At 42.4% G+C, this 19565-nt stretch overlaps 1 protein-coding gene across 3 annotated transcripts in view; it reads right to left on the bottom strand.

The window, feature by feature from the left end:
• Positions 1-16921: 16921 nt before the first annotated feature.
• Positions 16922-19565, bottom strand: part of tiam2b (TIAM Rac1 associated GEF 2b) — a 48370-nt gene continuing 45726 nt past the window's right edge. For all 3 annotated transcript variants that reach the window (XM_080881681.1, XM_080881683.1, XM_080881682.1), the window contains exon 24: positions 16922-19560. In XM_080881681.1, coding sequence (XP_080737807.1) covers positions 19014-19560 — 547 coding nt within the window. In that variant the 3' untranslated portion in view covers positions 16922-19013. The remainder of the gene's footprint in view (positions 19561-19565) is intronic.

The raw sequence follows: 19565 nt of genomic DNA, 5'->3' as shown, positions 1-19565 counted from the left end.
GAGCAATTACAATAGGGCCTTCGCACTGTCAGTGCTCGGGCCCTAATTAAAGCTGCAAGCAGCGTTATGAGGGCCCTCGCACCCCCGGCGCGTCGAGCCACGCCCAACACCTAAAACCAGCACGTCCGATCTGATGTCACATTGATGGAATTCATGCATTTAACCACCAGCTAACATTTCAACTCATTCATTCATGATTAGTTAGTCGTTCCACTAGGTGGCGCTCTAACCATTATGTACAAATGGCATAACAAACATTTCCGAGCTCGAGTCTCATCACACCTGAGACGTTTGGGAGAGATTGGACATTGTGTTTTTGAGTGACAGCAGATTACTGCTTTTTGGCGAGTGATTGAAACTCTAAGTGCCGCCATAACCACCCCGTTTCCCTGGACGTAAAAAGCTTCGCAATTTAACATCACAAAGGTCTTTAGATTCCACACACTGGAGATTGGTTCAATATGATGAAATCCCTTGGAGGAGTTCGTCAAAGAACGGTGCCTGGAAAGAGGGGAAAATGTCACAAAAATTACACATTAATTTTAAAATGGCTGACTTCCTGTTAGATTTGGGATATTGCTCCAAGAGACTTTTTTGTACATCTTGATATCTCCTATAAGCTTACCAGGTTTCAGACTCATACATAAAACACAGAGCTGGGGCTGATGTTTTGAAATTTTGTAGGGGGCGCTGTGGAGCCATTTTGCGCTATTCAATGAAAATGATCACATAACAACAAAGCCTTAAGCACAATGGAGGTGTGCGCCAAATTTCAAGCCTCTATAAACTTTCCAAGCCCCTCAAAAGCCACTTCATTTTTCACGGTGAACAGCGTTGCCACCAGGGTGCGCCGTTCAGTTTAAAGTCACAATTTTTGCACTAAAGCATCATCAAGGACTGATGGTGATATTCACCGCTTTTGAGGTGGCCACTATGAACCTGTGAAAATCAGTACAACAAAGTGTAAGACATGACATTTCCTGTTCCCACTAGGTGGCGCTCTTCATATTCCTGACAATGGGCACATCAATCTGTTCAGGGCGGGTGTGACATCATGCCTGTAAAGTCTGGTACTAATCAGACTGGATTTCATGGAGTTATACTAATTTGTTTCTTCATGGCAAGATATCAAAGTTCGCCATGCTGCTGAGGTCACACCCTTTCGTGAAAAGCCACAGTTTTCACTGTACCCCAAGACCAACTCCTTAAGGCTTTCCTGGAGAAATTTGAGGCTGCAGATGTCACCCATCACTATACTGTACCCCAAAGTGTAAAACATGACATTTCCTGTTCCCACTAGGTGGCGCTGTCCTTGATGTCAAATATGGCAGTTGAAATATGTTCAGGGGTGGAGCCTTATCATATGTGTTCACTTTGGTCAAGGTCAGAAAATGTATGACAAAATGAGAGGCAATAAGATTTTCATGGCGAGTCATCGAAATTCGCCGTGGCGCCACGGCCTCATGGTATTGTGAAAACTCAAAAGCTCCGCAATTTAACATGGCACAAGGGTGTAGTTGGCACTGACCAAATATGAAGGTTATGAAATCAAACCCCAAGGAGGAGTTCGTTAAAGTTCGAGGCATGGAAACGGTAAAATCAGAGCCAAAATGTCACCTTCAATCCAAAATGGCGGACTTCCTGTTGGGTTTAGGACATTGCCATAATAGACTTTTTTGTTCGACTCTGAACGTTATATAGGTGTACCGACTTTCAAACGTGTAGGTCATACCCATACCGGGGGCTCGCGTTTTTCATTATTCTAGGTGGCGCTACTGAGCTAATTTTCCCTGGCCATGTCTGGGAACATTAAAATACGTAAATTTTCACCAGACCTGACGCGTGTGCAAAATTTCATGAGTTTTCGAGCATGTTTAGGCCCTCAAACGGCCAATTCATTTGCCGAAATAATAATAATAATAATAATTAAAGCTGCAAGCAGCGTTATGAGGGCCCTCGCACCCCCGGCGCGTCGAGCCACGCCCAACACCTAAAACCAGCACGTCCGATCTGATGTCACATTGATGGAATTCATGCATTTAACCACCAGCTAACATTTCAACTCATTCATTCATGATTAGTTAGTCGTTCCACTAGGTGGCGCTCTAACCATTATGTACAAATGGCATAACAAACACTTCCAAGCTCGAGTCTCATCACACCTGAGACGTTTGGGAGAGATTGGACATTGTGTTTTTGAGTGACAGCAGATTACTGCTTTTTGGCGAGTGATTCAAACTCTAAGTGCCGCCATAACCACCCCGTTTCCCTGGACGTAAAAAGCTTCGCAATTTAACATCACAAAGGTCTTTAGATTCCACACACTGCAGATCGGTCCAATCTGATGAAATCCCTTGGAGGAGTTCGTCAAAGTATGAAGCCTGAAAAGAGGGGAAAATGTCGCCAAAATTGCACATTAATTTTAAAATGGCTGACTTCCTGTTGGATTTGGGATATTGCTCCAAGAGACTTTTTTGTACATCTTGATATTTTCCATAAGCTTACCAGGTTTCAGACTCATAGATGAAACACAGAGCAGGGGCTGTTGTTTTGAAATTTTGAAGGGGGCGCTGTGGAGCAATTTCGCGCTATTCAATGAAAATGATCACATGACAACAAAGCCTACATCGATTTGGAGGTGTGTGCCAAATTTCAAGCCTCTATAAACTTTCCAAGCCCCTCAAAAGCCACTTCATCTTTCATGGTGAACCGCGTTGCCACCAGGGTGCGCCGTTCAGTTTAAAGTCACAATTTTTGCACTGAAGCATCACGAGGGACTGATGTTGATATTCACCGCTTTTGAGGTGGCCACGATGAACCTGTGAAAATCAGTACAACAAAATTAAAGCCATGACATTTCCTGTTGCCACTAGGTGGCGCTGTCCGTATTTCCGACAATGGGCACATCAATCTGTTCAGGGTGGGTCTGACATCATGCCTGTAAAGTCTGGTACTGATCAGACTGGATTTCATTGAGTTAGACTAATTTGTTTCTTCATGGCGTGACATCAAAGTTCGCCATGCCGCTGGGGTCACACCCTTTTGCGAAAAGTCACAGTTTTCACTGTAACCCAAGACCAACTCCTTAAGGCTTTCCTGGAGAAATTTGAGGCTGCAGATGTCACCCATCACAATACTGTACCCCAAAGTGTAAAACATGACATTTCCTGTTCCCACTAGGTGGCGCTGTCCTTGATGTCAAATATGGCAGTTGAAATATGTTCAGGGGTGGAGCCTTATCATATGTGTGCTCTTTGGTCCAGATCGGAACATGTATGACAGAATGAGAGGCAATAAGATTTTCATGGCGAGTCATCAAAATTCGCCATGGCGCCACGGCCTCATACTATTGTGAAAACTCAAAAGCTCCGCAATTTAACATGGCACAAGGGTGTAGTTGACACTGTCCAAATTTGAAGGTTATGAAATGAAACCCCAAGGAGGAGTTCGCAAAAGTTCGAGGCATGGAAATGGCAAAATTAGAGCCAAAATGTCACCTTCTCTTCCAAATGGCGGACTTCCTGTTGGGTTTGCGTCAATGGGCCCACAGACTTTTTTGTTCGTCTTGGCATGATACACATGTGTGCCAAATTTCATACATGTAGCTCAAACGATGTGGTCGTAGGGCTGCATTTAACAAGGCATAGGTGGCGCTGTAGAGCCATTTCCCAGTGCTCATATGTAAAACCATTAAAATACAAAATTTTTCACCAGACCTGGCATGTGTGCAAAATTTCATGAGTTTTTGAGCATGTTTAGGCCCTCAAAAAGGCCCTTGTTTGGGGTGAATAATAATAATAATAATAATTAAAGCTGCAAGCAGCGTTATGAGGGCCCTCGCACCCCCGGCGTGTCGAGCCATGCCCAACACCTGAAACCAGCACGTCCGATCTGATGTCACATTGATGGAATTCATGCATTTAACCACCAGTTAACATTTCATTTGGTTCAACCATGAGTATAGTCGTCCCACTAGGTGGCGCTCTAACCATTATAGACAAAGGGCATAACAAACATTTCCGAGCTCGAGTCTCATCACGCCTGCGACCTTTGGGAGAGATTGGACTTTGTGTCTTTGAGTGACAGCATATTACTGCTTTTTGGCGAGTGATTGAAACTCCACGTTCCGCCATGACCACCCCGTTTCCTTGAACGTAAAAAGCTTCGCAATTTAACATCACAAAGGTCTTTAGATTCCACACACTGGAGAATGGTTCAATATGATGAAATCCCTTGGAGGAGTTCGTCAAAGTATGAAGCCTGAAAAGAGGGGAAAATGTCGCCAAAATTACACATTAATTTTAAAATGGCTGACTTCCTGTTGGATTTGGGATATTGCTCCAAGAGACTTTTTTGTACATCTTGATATTTTCCATAAGCTTACCAGGTTTCAGACTCATAGATGAAACACAGAGCTGGGGCTGACTTTTTGAAATTTTGTAGGGGGCGCTGTGGAGCAATTTCGCGCTATTCAATGAAAATGATCACATGACAACAAAGCCTACACCCATTTGGAGGTGTGTGCCAAATTTCAAGCCTCTATAAACTTTCCAAGCCCCTCAAAAGCCACTTCATCTTTCATGGTGAACCGCGTTGCCACCAGGGTGCGCCGTTCAGTTTAAAGTCACAATTTTTGCACTGAAGCATCACGAGGGACTGATGTTGATATTCACCGCTTTTGAGGTGGCCACGATGAACCTGTGAAAATCAGTACAACAAAGTGTAAGACGTGACATTTCCTGTTCCCACTAGGTGGCGCTGTACGTATTCCCGACAATGGGCACATCAATCTGTTCAGGGCGGGTCTGACATCATGCCTGTAAAGTCTGGTACTGATCAGACTGGATTTCATTGAGTTATACTAATTTGTTTCTTCATGGCGTGACATCAAAGTTCGCCATGCCGCTGGTGTCACACCCTTTTGCGAAAAGTCACAGTTTTCACTGTAACCCAAGACCAACTCCTTAAGGCTTTCCTGGAGAAATTTGAGGCTGCAGATGTCACCCATCACAATACTGTACCCCAAAGTGTAAAACATGACATTTCCTGTTCCCACTAGGTGGCGCTGTCCCTGATGTAAAATATGGCAGTTGAAATATGTTCAGGGATGGAGCCTTATCATATGTGTTCACTTTGGTCAAGGTCAGAAAATCTATGACAGAATGAGAGGCAATAAGATTTTCATGGCGAGTCATCGAAATTCGCCATGGCGCCACGGCCTCATGGTATTGTGAAAACTCAAAAGCTCCGCAATTTAACATGGCATAAGGGTGTAGTTGGCACTGACCAAATATGAAGGTTATGAAATCAAACCCCAAGGAGGAGTTCGTCAAAGTTCGAGGCATGGAAATGGTAAAATCAGAGCCAAAATGTCACCTTCAATCCAAAATGGCGGACTTCCTGTTGGGTTTAGGACATTGCCATAATAGACTTTTTTGTTCGACTCTGAACATTATATAGGTGTACCGACTTTCAAACATGTAGGTCATACCCATACCGGGGGCTCGCGTTTTTCATTTTTCTAGGTGGCGCTACTGAGCTAATTTTCCCTGGCCATGTCTGAGAACATTAAAATACGTAAATTTTCACCAGACCTGACGCGTGTGCAAAATTTCATGAGTTTTCGAGCATGTTTAGGCCCTCAAACGGCCAATTCATTTGCCGAAATAATAATAATAATAATAATAATAATAATAATAAACAGAGCAATTACAATAGGGCCTTCGCACTGTCAGTGCTCGGGCCCTAATAATAATAATAAACAGAGCAATTACAATAGGGCCTTCGCACTGTCAGTGCTCGGGCCCTAATAATAATAATAATAAACAGAGCAATTACAATAGGGCCTTCGCACTGTCAGTGCTCGGGCCCTAATTAAAGCTGCAAGCAGCGTTATGAGGGCCCTCGCACCCCCGGCACGTCGAGCCACTGCCAACACCTCAAACCGGCACGTCCGATGTGATGTCACATTGATGGAATTCATGCTTTTAATCACCAGCTAACATTTCATCTTATTCAACCAGGATTATAGTCATGCCACTAGGTGGCGCTCTAACCATTATTGACAAATAGCATAACAAACATTTCCAAGCTCGAGTCTCATCACACCTGCGACCTTTGGGAGAGATTGGACATTGTGTTTTTTAGTGACAGCAGATTACTGCTTTTTGCGAGTGATTGAAACTCTACGTGCCGCCATGACCACCCCGTTTCCCTGAACGGAAAAAGCTTCGCAATTTAACATCACAAAGGTCTTTAGATTCTACACACTGAAGAATGCTTCAATATGATGAAATCCCTTGGAGGAGTTCGTCAAAGTATGAGGCCTGAAAAGGGGGGAAAATGTCATCAAAATTACACATTAATTTTAAAATGGCTGACTTCCTGTTGGATTTGGGATATTGCTCCAAGAGACTTTTTTGTACATCTTGATATCTTACACAAGCTTACCAAGTGTCAGACTCATAGATGAAACACAGAGCAGGGGCTGATGTTTTGAAATATTGTAGGGGGCGCTGTGGAGCCATTTTGCGCTATTCAAGGAAAATGGTTACATAACAACAATGCCTTCATCCATTTGGAGGTGTGTGCCAAATTTCAAGCCTCTATAAACTTTCCAAGCCCCTCAAAAGCCACTTCATCTTTCATGGTGAACCGCGTTGCCACCAGGGTGCGCCGTTCAGTTTAAAGTCACAATTTTTGCACTGAAGCATCACGAGGGACTGATGTTGATATTCACCGCTTTTGAGGTGGCCACGATCAACCTGTGAAAATCAGTACAACAAAATTAAAGCCATGACATTTCCTGTTGCCATTAGGTGGCGCTGTCCGTATTTCCGACAATGGGCACATCAATCTGTTCAGGGCGGGTCTGCCATCATGCCTGTAAAGTCTGGTACTGATCAGACTGGATTTCATTGAGTTATACTAATTTGTTTATTCATGGCGTGACATCAAAGTTCGCCATGCTGCTGGGGTCACACCCTTTTGCGAAAAGTCACAGTTTTCACTGTAACCCAAGACCAACTCCTTAAGGCTTTCCTGGAGAAATTTGAGGCTGCAGATGTCACCCATCACTATACTGTACCCCAAAGTGTAAAACATGACATTTCCTGTTCCCACTAGGTGGCGCTGTCCTTGATGTCAAATATGGCAGTTGAAATATGTTCAGGGGTGGAGCCTTATCATATGTGTGCTCTTTGGTCCAGATCGGAACATGTATGACAAAATGAGAGGCAATAAGATTTTCATGGCGAGTCATCGAAATTCGCCATGGCGCCACGGCCTCATAGTATTGTGAAAACTCAAAAGCTCCGCAATTTAACATGGCACAAGGGTGTAGTTGGCACTGACCAAATATGAAGGTTATGAAATCAAACCCCAAGGAGGAGTTCGTCAAAGTTCGAGGCATGGAAATGGTAAAATCAGAGCCAAAATGTCACCTTCAATCCAAAATGGCGGACTTCCTGTTGGGTTTAGGACATTGCCATAATAGACTTTTTTGTTCGACTCTGAACATTATATAGGTGTACCGACTTTCAAACATGTAGGTCATACCCATACCGGGGGCTCGCGTTTTTCATTTTTCTAGGTGGCGCTACTGAGCTAATTTTCCCTGGCCATGTCTGAGAACATTAAAATACGTAAATTTTCACCAGACCTGACGCGTGTGCAAAATTTCATGAGTTTTCGAGCATGTTTAGGCCCTCAAACGGCCAATTCATTTGCCGAAATAATAATAATAATAATAATTAAAGCTGCAAGCAGCGTTATGAGGGCCCTCGCACCCCATCGCGTCGAGCTACGCCCAACACCTACAACCAGCACCTCCGATCTGATGTCACATTGATGGAATTCATGCATTTAACCACCAGCTAACATTTCATCTCATTCAATCATCATTATAGTCGTCCCACTAGGTGGCGCTCTAACCATTACTGACAAATGGCATAACAAACATTTCCGAGCTCGAGTCTCATCACGCCTGCGACCTTTGGGACATATTGGACATTTTGATTTTGAGTGACAGCAGATTACTGCTTTTTGGCGAGTGACTGAAACTCCACATGCCGCCATGACCACCCCGTTTCCCTGAACGCAAAAACCTTCGCAATTTAACATCACAAAGGTCTTTAGATTCCACACACTGGAGATTGGTTCAATATGATGAAATCCCTTGGAGGAGTTCGTCAAAGAACGGTGCCTGGAAAGAGGGGAAAATGTCACAAAAATTACACATTAATTTTAAAATGGCTGACTTCCTGTTAGATTTGGGATATTGCTCCAAGAGACTTTTTTGTACATCTTGATATCTCCTATAAGCCTACCAGGTTTCAGATTCATACATAAAACACAGAGCAGGGGCTGATGTTTTGAAATTTTGTAGGGGGCGCTGTGGAGCCATTTTGCGCTATTCAATGAAAATGATCACATAACAACAAAGCCTTAAGCACAATGGAGGTGTGCGCCAAATTTCAAGCCTCTATATTCTTTCCAAGCCCCTCAAAAGCCACTTCATTTTTCATGGTGAACAGCGTTGCCACCAGGGTGCGCCGTTCAGTTTAAAGTCACAATTTTTGCACTAAAGCATCATCAAGGACTGATGGTGATATTCACCGCTTTTGAGGTGGCCACTATGAACCTGTGAAAATCAGTACAACAAAGTGTAAGACATGACATTTCCTGTTCCCACTAGGTGGCGCTCTTCATATTCCTGACAATGGGCACATCAATCTGTTCAGGGCGGGTGTGACATCATGCCTGTAAAGTCTGGTACTAATCAGACTGGATTTCATGGAGTTATACTAATTTGTTTCTTCATGGCGAGACATGAAAGTTCGCCATGCTGCTGGGGTCACACCCTTTCGCGAAAACTCACAGTTTTCACTGTAACCCAAGACCAACTCCTTAAGGCTTTCCTGGAGAAATTTGAGGCTGCAGATGTCACCCATCACTATACTGTACCCCAAAGTGTAAAACATGACATTTCCTGTTCCCACTAGGTGGCGCTGTCCCTTATGTCAAATATGGCAGTTGAAATATGTTCAGGGGTGGAGCCTTATCATATGTGTTCACTTTGGTCAAGGTCAGAAAATGTATGACAAAATGAGAGGCAATAAGATTTTCATGGCGAGTCATCGAAATTTGCCGTGGCGCCACGGCCTCATGGTATTGTGAAAACTCAAAAGCTCCGCAATTTAACATGGCACAAGGGTGTAGTTGGCACTGACCAAATATGAAGGTTATGAAATCAAACCCCAAGGAGGAGTTCGTTAAAGTTCGAGGCATGGAAACGGTAAAATCAGAGCCAAAATGTCACCTTCAATCCAAAATGGCGGACTTCCTGTTGGGTTTAGGACATTGCCATAATAGACTTTTTTGTTCGACTCTGAACGTTATATAAGTGTACCGACTTTCAAACATGTAGGTCATACCCATATCGGGGGCTCGCGTTTTTCATTTTTCTAGGTGGCGCTACTGAGCTAATTTTCCCTGGCCATGTCTGAGAACATTAAAATACGTAAATTTTCACCAGACCTGACGCGTGTGCAAAATTTCATGAGTTTTCGAGCATGTTTAGGCCCTCAAAAGGCCAATTCATTTGCCGGAATAATAATAATAATAATTAAAGCTGCAAGCAGCGTTATGAGGGCCCTCGCACCCCCGGCGCGTCGAGCCACGCCCAACACCTAAAACCAGCACGTCCGATCTGATGTCACATTGATGGAATTCATGCATTTAACCACCAGCTAACATTTCAACTCATTCATTCATGATTAGTTAGTCGTTCCACTAGGTGGCGCTCTAACCATCATGTACAAATGGCATAACAAACATTTCCGAGCTCGAGTCTCATCACGCCTATGAGCTTTGGGAGAGATTGGACATTGTGTTTTTGAGTGACAGCAGATTACTGCTTTTTGGCGAGTGATTGAAACTCTATGTGCCGCCATGACCACCCCGTTTCCCTGAATGTAAAAAGCTTCGCAATTTAACATCACAAAGGTCTTTAGATTCCACACACAGGAGATCGCATCAATCTGATGAAATCCCTTGGAGGAGTTCGTCAAAGAAGGGTGCCTGAAAAGAGGGGAAAATGTTGCCAAAATTGCACATTAATTTTAAAATGGCTGACTTCCTGTTGGATTTGGGATATTGCTCAAAGAGACTTTTTTGTACATCTTGATATCTCCTATAAGCTTACCAGGTTTCAGACTCATACATAAAACACAGAGCTGGGGCTGTGGTTTTGAAATTTTGTAGGGGGCGCTGTGGAGCCATTTCGCGCTATTCAATAAAAATGATCACATGACAACAAAGCCTTCATCCATTTGGAGGGGTGTGCTAAATTTAAAGCCTCTATATACTTTCCAAGCCCCTCAAAAGCCACTTCATCTTTCATGGTGGACCGCGTTGCCACCAGGGTGCGGCGTTCAGTTTAAAGTCACAATTTTTGCACTGAAGCATCACGAGGGACTGATGTTGATATTCACCGCTTTTGAGGTGGCCACGATGAACCTGTGAAAATCAGTACAACAAAATTAAAGCCATGAAATTTCCTGTTGCCACTAGGTGGCGCTGTCCGTATTCCCGACAATGGGCACATCAATCTGTTCAGGGCGGGTCTGACATCATGCCTGTAAAGTCTGGTACTGAACAGACTGGATTTCATTGAGTTATACTAATTTGTTTCTTCATGGCGTGACATCAAAGTTCGCCATGCTGCTGGGGTCACACCCTTTTGCGAAAAGTCACAGTTTTCACTGTACCCCAAGACCAACTCCTTAAGGCTTTCCTGGAGAAATTTGAGGCTGCAGGTGTCACCCATCACTATACTGTACCCCAAAGTGTAAAACATGACATTTCCTGTTCCCACTAGGTGGCGCTGTCCCTGGTGTCAAATATGGCAGTTGAAATATGTTCAGGGGTGGAGCCTTATCATATGTGTTCACTTTGGTCAAGGTCAGAAAATGTATGACAAAATGAGAGGCAATAAGATTTTCATGGCGAGTCATCGAAATTCGCCATGGCGCCACGGCCTCATAGTATTGTGAAAACTCAAAAGCTCCGCAATTTAACATGGCCCAGGTGTGTAGTTGACACTGACCAAAGATGAAGCTTATACAACCAAATCCCAAGGAGGAGTTCGCAAAAGTTCGAGGCATGGAAATGGCAAAATTAGAGCCAAAATGTCACCTTCTCTTCCAAATGGCGAACTTCCTGTTGGGTTTGCATCAATGGGCCCACAGACTTTTTTGTTCGACTCGGCATGATACACATGTGTGCCAAATTTCATACATGTAGCTGAAACGATGTGGTCGTAGGGCTGCATTTAACAAGGCATAGGTGGCGCTCTAGAGCCATTTCCCAGTGCTCATATGTAAAACCATTAAAATACAAAATTTTTCACCAGACCTGGCATGTGTGCAAAATTTCATGAGTTTTTGAGCATGTTTAGGCCCTCAAAAAGGCCCTTGTTTCGCCTGAATAATAATAATAATAATAATAATAATAAGAAACGGAGCAGATACAATAGGGCCTTCGCACTCTCGGTGCTCGGGCCCTAATAATAATAATAATAATAATAATAATAATAATAATAATAATAAACAGAGCAATTACAATAGGGCCTTCGCACTGTCAGTGCTCGGGCCCTAATAATAATAATAAACAGAGCAATTACAATAGGGCCTTCGCACTGTCAGTGCTCGGGCCCTAATAATAAGAAACGGAGCAGATACAATAGGGCCTTCGCACTCTCGGTGCTCGGGCCCTAATAAATGTAGCACTGCAGCGCTGAGCTGTCTTTTCTCTGTGGCGGTGTTTATTGTCCTGAGTGGGAAACGCTTTTTATTCTGTGATTCATGTTTGACTGAATCAGAAACACTGTCATGCTTTTCTATGGGCTGTTGTCGGTAACGATTTGGTTATTTCCTGCATTTTATGACATTAAATCTTAGATGTGGGAGTGTCCTTGAATGCACCGCCAGATTTCCCAACAGTCCAATTTATTAATGAACGTCTGTGCGTGTCGTCCCAGATCTCTGACTGATCTATAAATGTTCAGATAATTGTGAGAGGCCATGTTTGTGTCTTTCATTTTGTCCCGTTACTTGTACATCCTCATATTATAGAAGCTGTTTGGTGTTTTCTTGATCATTTATTTGAGCTGTTTGATCCTCAGAGTGTTCTGCTCCTTTACATCAAGTGTTTCGAGCCTCCTGCAGTGTTTGGGTCTCTTGTTCTGTGTTCGTGCACATGCTGAACAGCCTGTTTTAACATCCAGCCGCTTGCCGTGTTGCTCAGCGATGTGAAACCAGGCAGCGGGCTATTAGAGGCGGGTCTCTGGAGGGTTGAGTGGCCGCCCGCGGGCCTGAATGTCTGAACGCTGCAGAGGACAAACTGAGAAGCTGCTTTTCTGTCCTTTAAGGTTTTTCTTTTAATGCTGTGTTTTTCTGCTGTTGTTCAAGAAGTCTGATTACTGGCGAGCAGCTTTGTTTTCTGTCTTTTCTACTTGTCTAAAGACAAAAATAAAGAAATTAATTTTATTTTTATCTTTTGTATTTTACATTTAATAATTCTCACATTTTTTCATTTTATTTATATATTGTTTTCTTTGTGCAGCTTTTTGTAAATTCTTTTGTTTTAATTAAAAAGAAGCATTTTCGCTATTTTAAATTATTTTTATTTTATTTTATTTTATTTAAAGATCATTTTGTCTCTATGACTTGTTTGGATGGGGAGAGTTTAAATTTGGTTTTACAGTTGCTTGTTTAACTTAAAAAAATCTGTTTGCATTTATCATAATCAAGATTATTGTTAAAATTTTCACACCTTGTGATGATTCGTTGGTCAACGATCTTCAGGACCACCTCCGTGGGGATGTCCCCCACCCAGCGGGGGTGAAACACCCGGGAATCCACGCTAACCAAAGAGGCCTCTGTGATGAGACAAGACTGTGACGACCTGGATGGTTACCGACTTTATATAAAATTTAATTGATTTTTCTTTTCATGCACCTGTAATTTACATTTTGTAAATTACTTGTGTTATATTTTTAAAATTAATGTACTGGTTTCTGTATGAAAACACACACTGAATCAGTGTGTATTTATGGCATAAAGCAGCCTAAATAAAAATGTTGCCAGTAATCACTTGGGAATGAATCTAAATAAATAAATGAGCGTTTTCATTCTGCCGTTTTCATTCAGGAACATCTTTCTGATTTCTCAGTGGTTTGTTTCTCTGATGGAGAAACGTGATAAATCTGTGTGAGCTCAGCAGTGTGGGTGGATATCTTTGCTTCACACTCTGCTGATGTGAGCCGACTCGATGAGGAGGAAGAATGAAGAAGAGTGGAAGGATTTCCTCTGACTCCTCCTCAGTATCCACAGAGCCGTGCAATTCCTCATTCTTTCACCCAACACAGCTGAAATTAGCTTCACATTAAAGTAGACAGTTTGACCTTTGACCCCTCAGTCACAGTGATAATAGTTTGGAGCTGAATCAAACCATCTGGCAGAAACAACCCCCCCCACCCCCACCCCAGGCTCCATCAGCCATCAGTCAGCAACCAGCGGGGGATATAAATGAAGTGCTTTATCTATGCTCAACACACACAGCCTGAGAGTGTGTGTGAGCATGTGTGAGTGTGGATGTGTATTAATATCTTTGTGGGGACTAAAAATTAGAAGTTTACTGTACTTGTGGGAACCAACAGACCTTATGGGGACCAAAATCCTGAAGGCATATTTGACACTCAAAATGTGGTTTAATGTCAAGGTTACAGTCAGGTTATGGTCAGGTTTAGGCTGAGGGTTAGGGTTAAGCATTCATTTTTGATGGTTAGTTAGCGGCTGGGGAAAGCATTATTTCGTGACTTAATTCTATGGCTAAAGTTTTAATTGCTATTCTCTTTTGTTTTATCAGGTTTTAACTGTCCATCCATCCATCCATTCGCTTCCGCTTATCCTTTTCAGGGTCGCGGGGGGCGCTGGAGCCTATCCCAGCTGTCATAGGGCGAACTGTTGTTTGGGTTTTAACTGTATTTTTTTAAAAATTTGTCTTATTTATCGTCAGATTGCTGTTCAGCACTTTATTTGAAAGCACTTTATAAATAAAGTTATTATTATTATTATTATTTCAATTAGATGTCCTGACAAGGATATTAAAACACGACTCTCGCTCTCGCTCTCTCTCTGTGTATGTGTGTGTGTGTGTGTGTGTTACATTGACCATCATCATGAAAATTATTAAAGTAGCTTCATTTCAGTTTAATTAGAAATGCTCTGCTTTAAAGTCAGCCTAAACATGCTAATAGATGTTTTTTCTTCCATGTCACAGTAGTTCTGTGTTGTTGGTGAAATATCAGTAAATATTTATCCCAAAGCAAAATTAATGGTATTACAGGAAGTTAAACATTTAAGTCAAAGACAGATAGCTTAAATAAGTAGAAATTATAAGGCTGATGTAGATTTTTTGGCTCACAAGATTTGAAGATTTTTCATCCATCCATCCTTTTCAGGGTCGCGGGGGGCACTAGAGCCTATCCCAGCTGTCATAGGGCAAAAAGCGGGGTACACCCTGGACAGGTCACCAGTCTGTTGCAGGGCTAACACACAGGGACAGACAACCATTCACACTCAGAAAGACCCCAGCCTGATGTGGAATTGAACTCAGGACCTTCTTGCTGTGCGGCAACAGTGCTAACCTCTGTGCCACCGTGCTGGGTCAATAATTAATATCTTGATGGTTAAACTGTCTGAACCATTATGAAAATGTTTTCTGGTTCTTTTCTTTTTCTGGCATCTCTTTTTCAGTTGAGCAAACATGGTGCACGATGGCTGTAAACCCTTCATCCACCCCGACCTCCTCCTACCTCCTCTTATTGATTCAATCAATAAAACATCTCAACCTCATCCCACTAGAGATTACTCTGCACATAACTGTAGTTATTGTGAAGGCTATTTTAACCCCTGAATGCGAAGATACGGGGCAAATGAAACTGATGCAGGATTCACAGATAGAATAATCACTGATTTATTTTTATGCAGAAAGGTAAAGAAAACAAAAGCAAAAACAGTCACTGAGAAAATACACTGAGAGAGGACACAACAAAGACCAGATGCAGGAGATGTATATAGATGCAGATAATATATAGACACGAGAACATTAGGACAGAGTAGACACCCCTGGGAGCACAGTTGAACACGATGTAACTAGAAGGGCATAAAAGGATGAAACACAGATTGACGATCGCAGGAAAGAGATGAATACCAGGACGAAAGACATAGCCAAGACAGGAAAACCACAAAAACACAGAGAGCAGAACGACACGGGGACAAAACTGGGGAGACGAAAAGGGTAACAAAGCACGGAGATGAAACTGGGACAGGCTGGACACGAAAAGGGAATCAAACAAGATCCAAGGAGTAGAAATATAAAAAGCTCAGAGGTTTTTGTATGTAAAAATGTCTCAAATTCAAGGGAACAAATACAGAGCCCTCCCACCACCAGCAGTTTCTTACAGCTTCTGACATCAAAGTATTCAAGCTTTCCGAATGGATGGTGAGAGTTTAAGCTAAAACCCTGTGAGTTCCTGTCCTGTATGTGTGTTTAAATGTCCTGCCGCTCACACTGACTATGAAAGCCGAGAGTGAAGTTAAAAACTCCGGGGCTTCATCAGGCCCCCAGCTCTTTCGGGGTCTCTGCAGGTCTTCAGAGGTTCCTCAGTCGGGATTAAAAGTCTTAAATGTAATTAACAGAAGCCTGACTCTGTCTCTGTGCTGCAGATGGAAACATCAGGTCTAAATGTTCCTGCCGATGCTCTTTGCCTGACGTGACAGTAACTGTGCAGGAGGATTTTTTTATATTACTGATAAAAAAAATAATAAAAATAATGATAGGATTATATGATTATATGATAAATAAATTAAAAAAAACAAAGGACAGGGAGCGCTGCGTGTGTTCAGCTGCACAGTCTCTCCTCTTTTACTGGTAGAAATGCTTTTATTCTAGATACTACAAAGTTGTGCATATATATATTTATCACACTATATTTCTGAATAAACAGGTTGTTTTAAAGAGCTCTCTGATTTCAAGTGTAGGGCTGAAACAGAATGCCACCACCACAAGTTATCTCCCTCTTAGATAGTCAAAACCCAGCTAGTGATGAACTTTACGGGGAGCGACTCAAGAGACGTCCAATAAGAGTGAAAAACACTGTTGATTGACATACGACCTGTGAATAAACACGTTAGAAGTTCACCTAGGCAACCGGAGCCTGAAATATCCTCACATGACCAGCTTTCAGCTCCTCAGTGACCATTAGGTGAACTGAGCGATGAGTGTTTAAAGCCTTCAAAGGTCTGAAATTATGTCATTTGGTGAGGCAAGCTGTTCAGTCTCCAAATAGATGCAGAGTTTTTAAAAGGTTTTAAAAAGCTGTAAATTTATGATAAATGTGCCAATTTTCTTCCTCCTTTCTACAGCGGTTACTCTGGCAACAAGAGCTGAAGAGACAACACACACCATACACACACACTCAGTTTTTACCTTCACTGCTTTTTAAATTTTAATTTATAGATCCAAAAGTGAGCTGAGCGTCCTGTTCCCCTGAAGGTGAAGTCAGACTGAAATGAGTGAAAGGAGGAAATCTGAGTATCATCACAGGAAATGATAATGTTCATGAAACAAACACGACTTCATGACAAGAACAACGAGAGTCTGCTGGGTTAGGTATGCCTGTAGAGTGTCTGTAGCTCGTGGACCGCTGCACAAGGTGTCGGTGTTTTAATGTTGGAGGGTAGAGCGCAAAGTGGAGAACTGGAGGCAAGGGGAAGATAGCTGCCCAAGACACATACAAATTCTGAAAGAATAAGATTTTATTATCTCTTTACATTAATAATGAGACCTGCAGAGAGCACAGGGACCTCAGCTTTACTCAGCAGTGCACAGACAGAGCTCTGCAGCATCACAAATCCACTTCAGTGAATCTTTTCTGTTTTTTCCCTGACAGCTTTACAACTACTCAGTGAGCAGCTGGGGCGAGTTTTGAGAAAAGTCAGCGTCTTCTATGCAAACCACGGCTAGCCGCAGCTAACCACCCACTAGCAACCAGTGGTTGCCAGGGGGGTTTCAGCTGGTCACAAGGCCTTGAAGTTTTCTGTTCAGAGACTGAATAAACAGCAATAGGAGGAGCATTTCAGGTCAAAAATCTTTAATTAAATATTTTTTTCATTTATTTGCCTTGAACAAATATTTAAGAAAATAAATTACCAAATACTTTAACATTTTAGAAAATATAAAACACAAATATAAAATAAAAACACTGGTGTCTCTCTAGTGCTTGGTCAACAAAACATTACAAATATATAAATATAAAAACTCGACTGAAGGCTTTGATCCAGCAGCTCCAGATTTTTCCAGAAACTGCTTTTGTCAAGAAAGTTTCTCTGTTAGACAGAAAAGTTCAAAATGAGTGCTGCACACAAGAATATTTACAACACAAGAGTTTGACAGCTGTCGCCGAGTTCAGGCAGCAAGTCCAACATTCGGTTTGGTCCATCATTAGCGAACAAGATGAAACTGAGCTGGTTGGACCCTTCAGAGAGACGCTTGGTTAAGTGAAAAGAACTGAGCACCATGTTCTCTCGAGGAATTTTTAGAAAGAACACTCCAGTTTCTGGAAAGTTTTGTGAGGTCTGTAGTTTGTCTCTGAGACAAATGATTCTGTTTGTTCTTTGAGGTTTGTGAGCTGTGTTAGCGAGATGCCTGAGATGGGTCTACAGTTTCAGAGCCTCTGTGAGAGAAAAAAGACTGAGAATAAAGTTGAAAAATTTGGTATAAATTTAAATTTTAAAAGACAGATTATTATAAACTCGTGTAAAGAAAAAGACACTTTTCAGGCTGAATTTCATGCAGGAATTTCAGTAGTTTGAAGATAAAATTGTTTTTTAGAGAAAGCTATATTTAAAGATGTTGATAGAATAAAGTTTTACTGTGAGGGCAACATAAACGTATTATTTCAAAGCTGAAGTAATTTATTTAAAGAAAATGTAAAATTAAAAAAAATTCAGAAAGAAAAAAAAACACTCAAAAAAAATTTTAAATGAAAAAACTAAAAACTGCTTGCCAAATGTTTTTTGGGTTTTTTTTTTGCATAAATAACGGTAATTTTAAAGGTTAACAGGTAATGATATTGATATTTTAAAAAATAAAGGTGCACTTTTGTGGAAAGAGGTCACATTTCTGAGAGATCAACCTGTAATTTTATGAGAATAAAATCTTATTTTTAAATATAAACAAATCAAATTTCTTTTTGAGACTAAAAACAAACAAACAAAAAAAAATTCATAAATTAAAAATGAATTTTAGGAATTTAAGAACTTGCATGAACTGATGTTTCAAAGTGTTACACGTTTTCTTTAAATTTACATTTTTCTTGGACTTTATTGTCAGACTCTTTTCTCTCACTTTCCGGTGACGTTCGACTGCTGTTTATTTTTGTTACCATTAAATCAGTGGTGAGCTTTTAATACTGAATCAGAGAGATCAGTAAAAAAAATCCCAGATTGGCTGATATGACTTCCTCTTGTACAAAAATTTGTTATCAATCCACCTCCAGACCTTTTTTATTTGTTGAAGGTTTCAGTGTCATGAATCTCGCAGCCAATCAGAGGGCTGGACAGATGTCCTGCTATCTCATTGTCTCACTGAGAACAGTTCAAGTGTTGGAGAGATGAAGATCCTCTCAAAGGGTCAGTTAGTCTGTCAGCATTTCCTTTGGTGTAGTGACCTGTGATGACCTGCAGGAGGCGATGTGTGAGGAATGAAGCTGCTTCACACTCTCGAAAATGACCCGAACCTCGTCAGATGGCACCTTTTGGGCAGCGTGGACCTCCATGTTCAGGTCTGTGGAGCAGGTGTGATAAACTTCCAGCTCAATCGTCTGGATTTATTTAGACTCCCCACATTGTGACCATCCTCCTTGTGTTAGCATGTTAGCTTTGTCCCTACACTGCGGGCATGGCGGCGGTCGTCTGTAACCCCAGGAGGGGGTCATAGAAGCAGTCCTCGTTTATCATGGAGGTCATGCTCTGAACGCTGAAGTCTCTCTCCAGCAGGTTGCTGAGGTCCTGCAGATCTCCAGGACTTCGCCGTAGGCTAGAGCTCCGCTTATTTTTCTCCTCCTCACTTATAGATGTCCCTCTTTGTTCCACCTCCTCCTCTCTGAAGTTGAGCCTCTGCAGCTGGGCCTCCAGCTCGCTAGTCAGGGAGCAGAGTCTGCCTCTCATCCCTGCAGCGGCACTGGAGCTGGAGGCGTGGCTCGGCAGCAGAGGCTCTGAGCATGTGTCGCCCAGGACGCCGTCAGACCTGCAGCTCTCCTGCAGCTGGTGAGGAATTGTCTTCTGGGTGTCAGAGTGGCGCTGCTGCCTCCTCCTCCAGGAGGCGCTTCTCTCAGCCGTAGACAGCCTGCTCCTCCTCAGGGATCCCACAGGAGCTCGGTCTCTGAGGAGCAAGCGCAGGGCTCGCAGCACGCTGGCCTTTGTCTCCAAACCGCTGAA

Source organism: Rhamphochromis sp. 'chilingali' (genome assembly GCF_963969265.1).
Source record: "Rhamphochromis sp. 'chilingali' genome assembly, chromosome: 5".
In the NCBI taxonomy this organism is placed as follows: domain Eukaryota; kingdom Metazoa; phylum Chordata; class Actinopteri; order Cichliformes; family Cichlidae; genus Rhamphochromis; species Rhamphochromis sp. 'chilingali'.
This window is presented reverse-complemented; position numbering and strand designations above follow the sequence as displayed.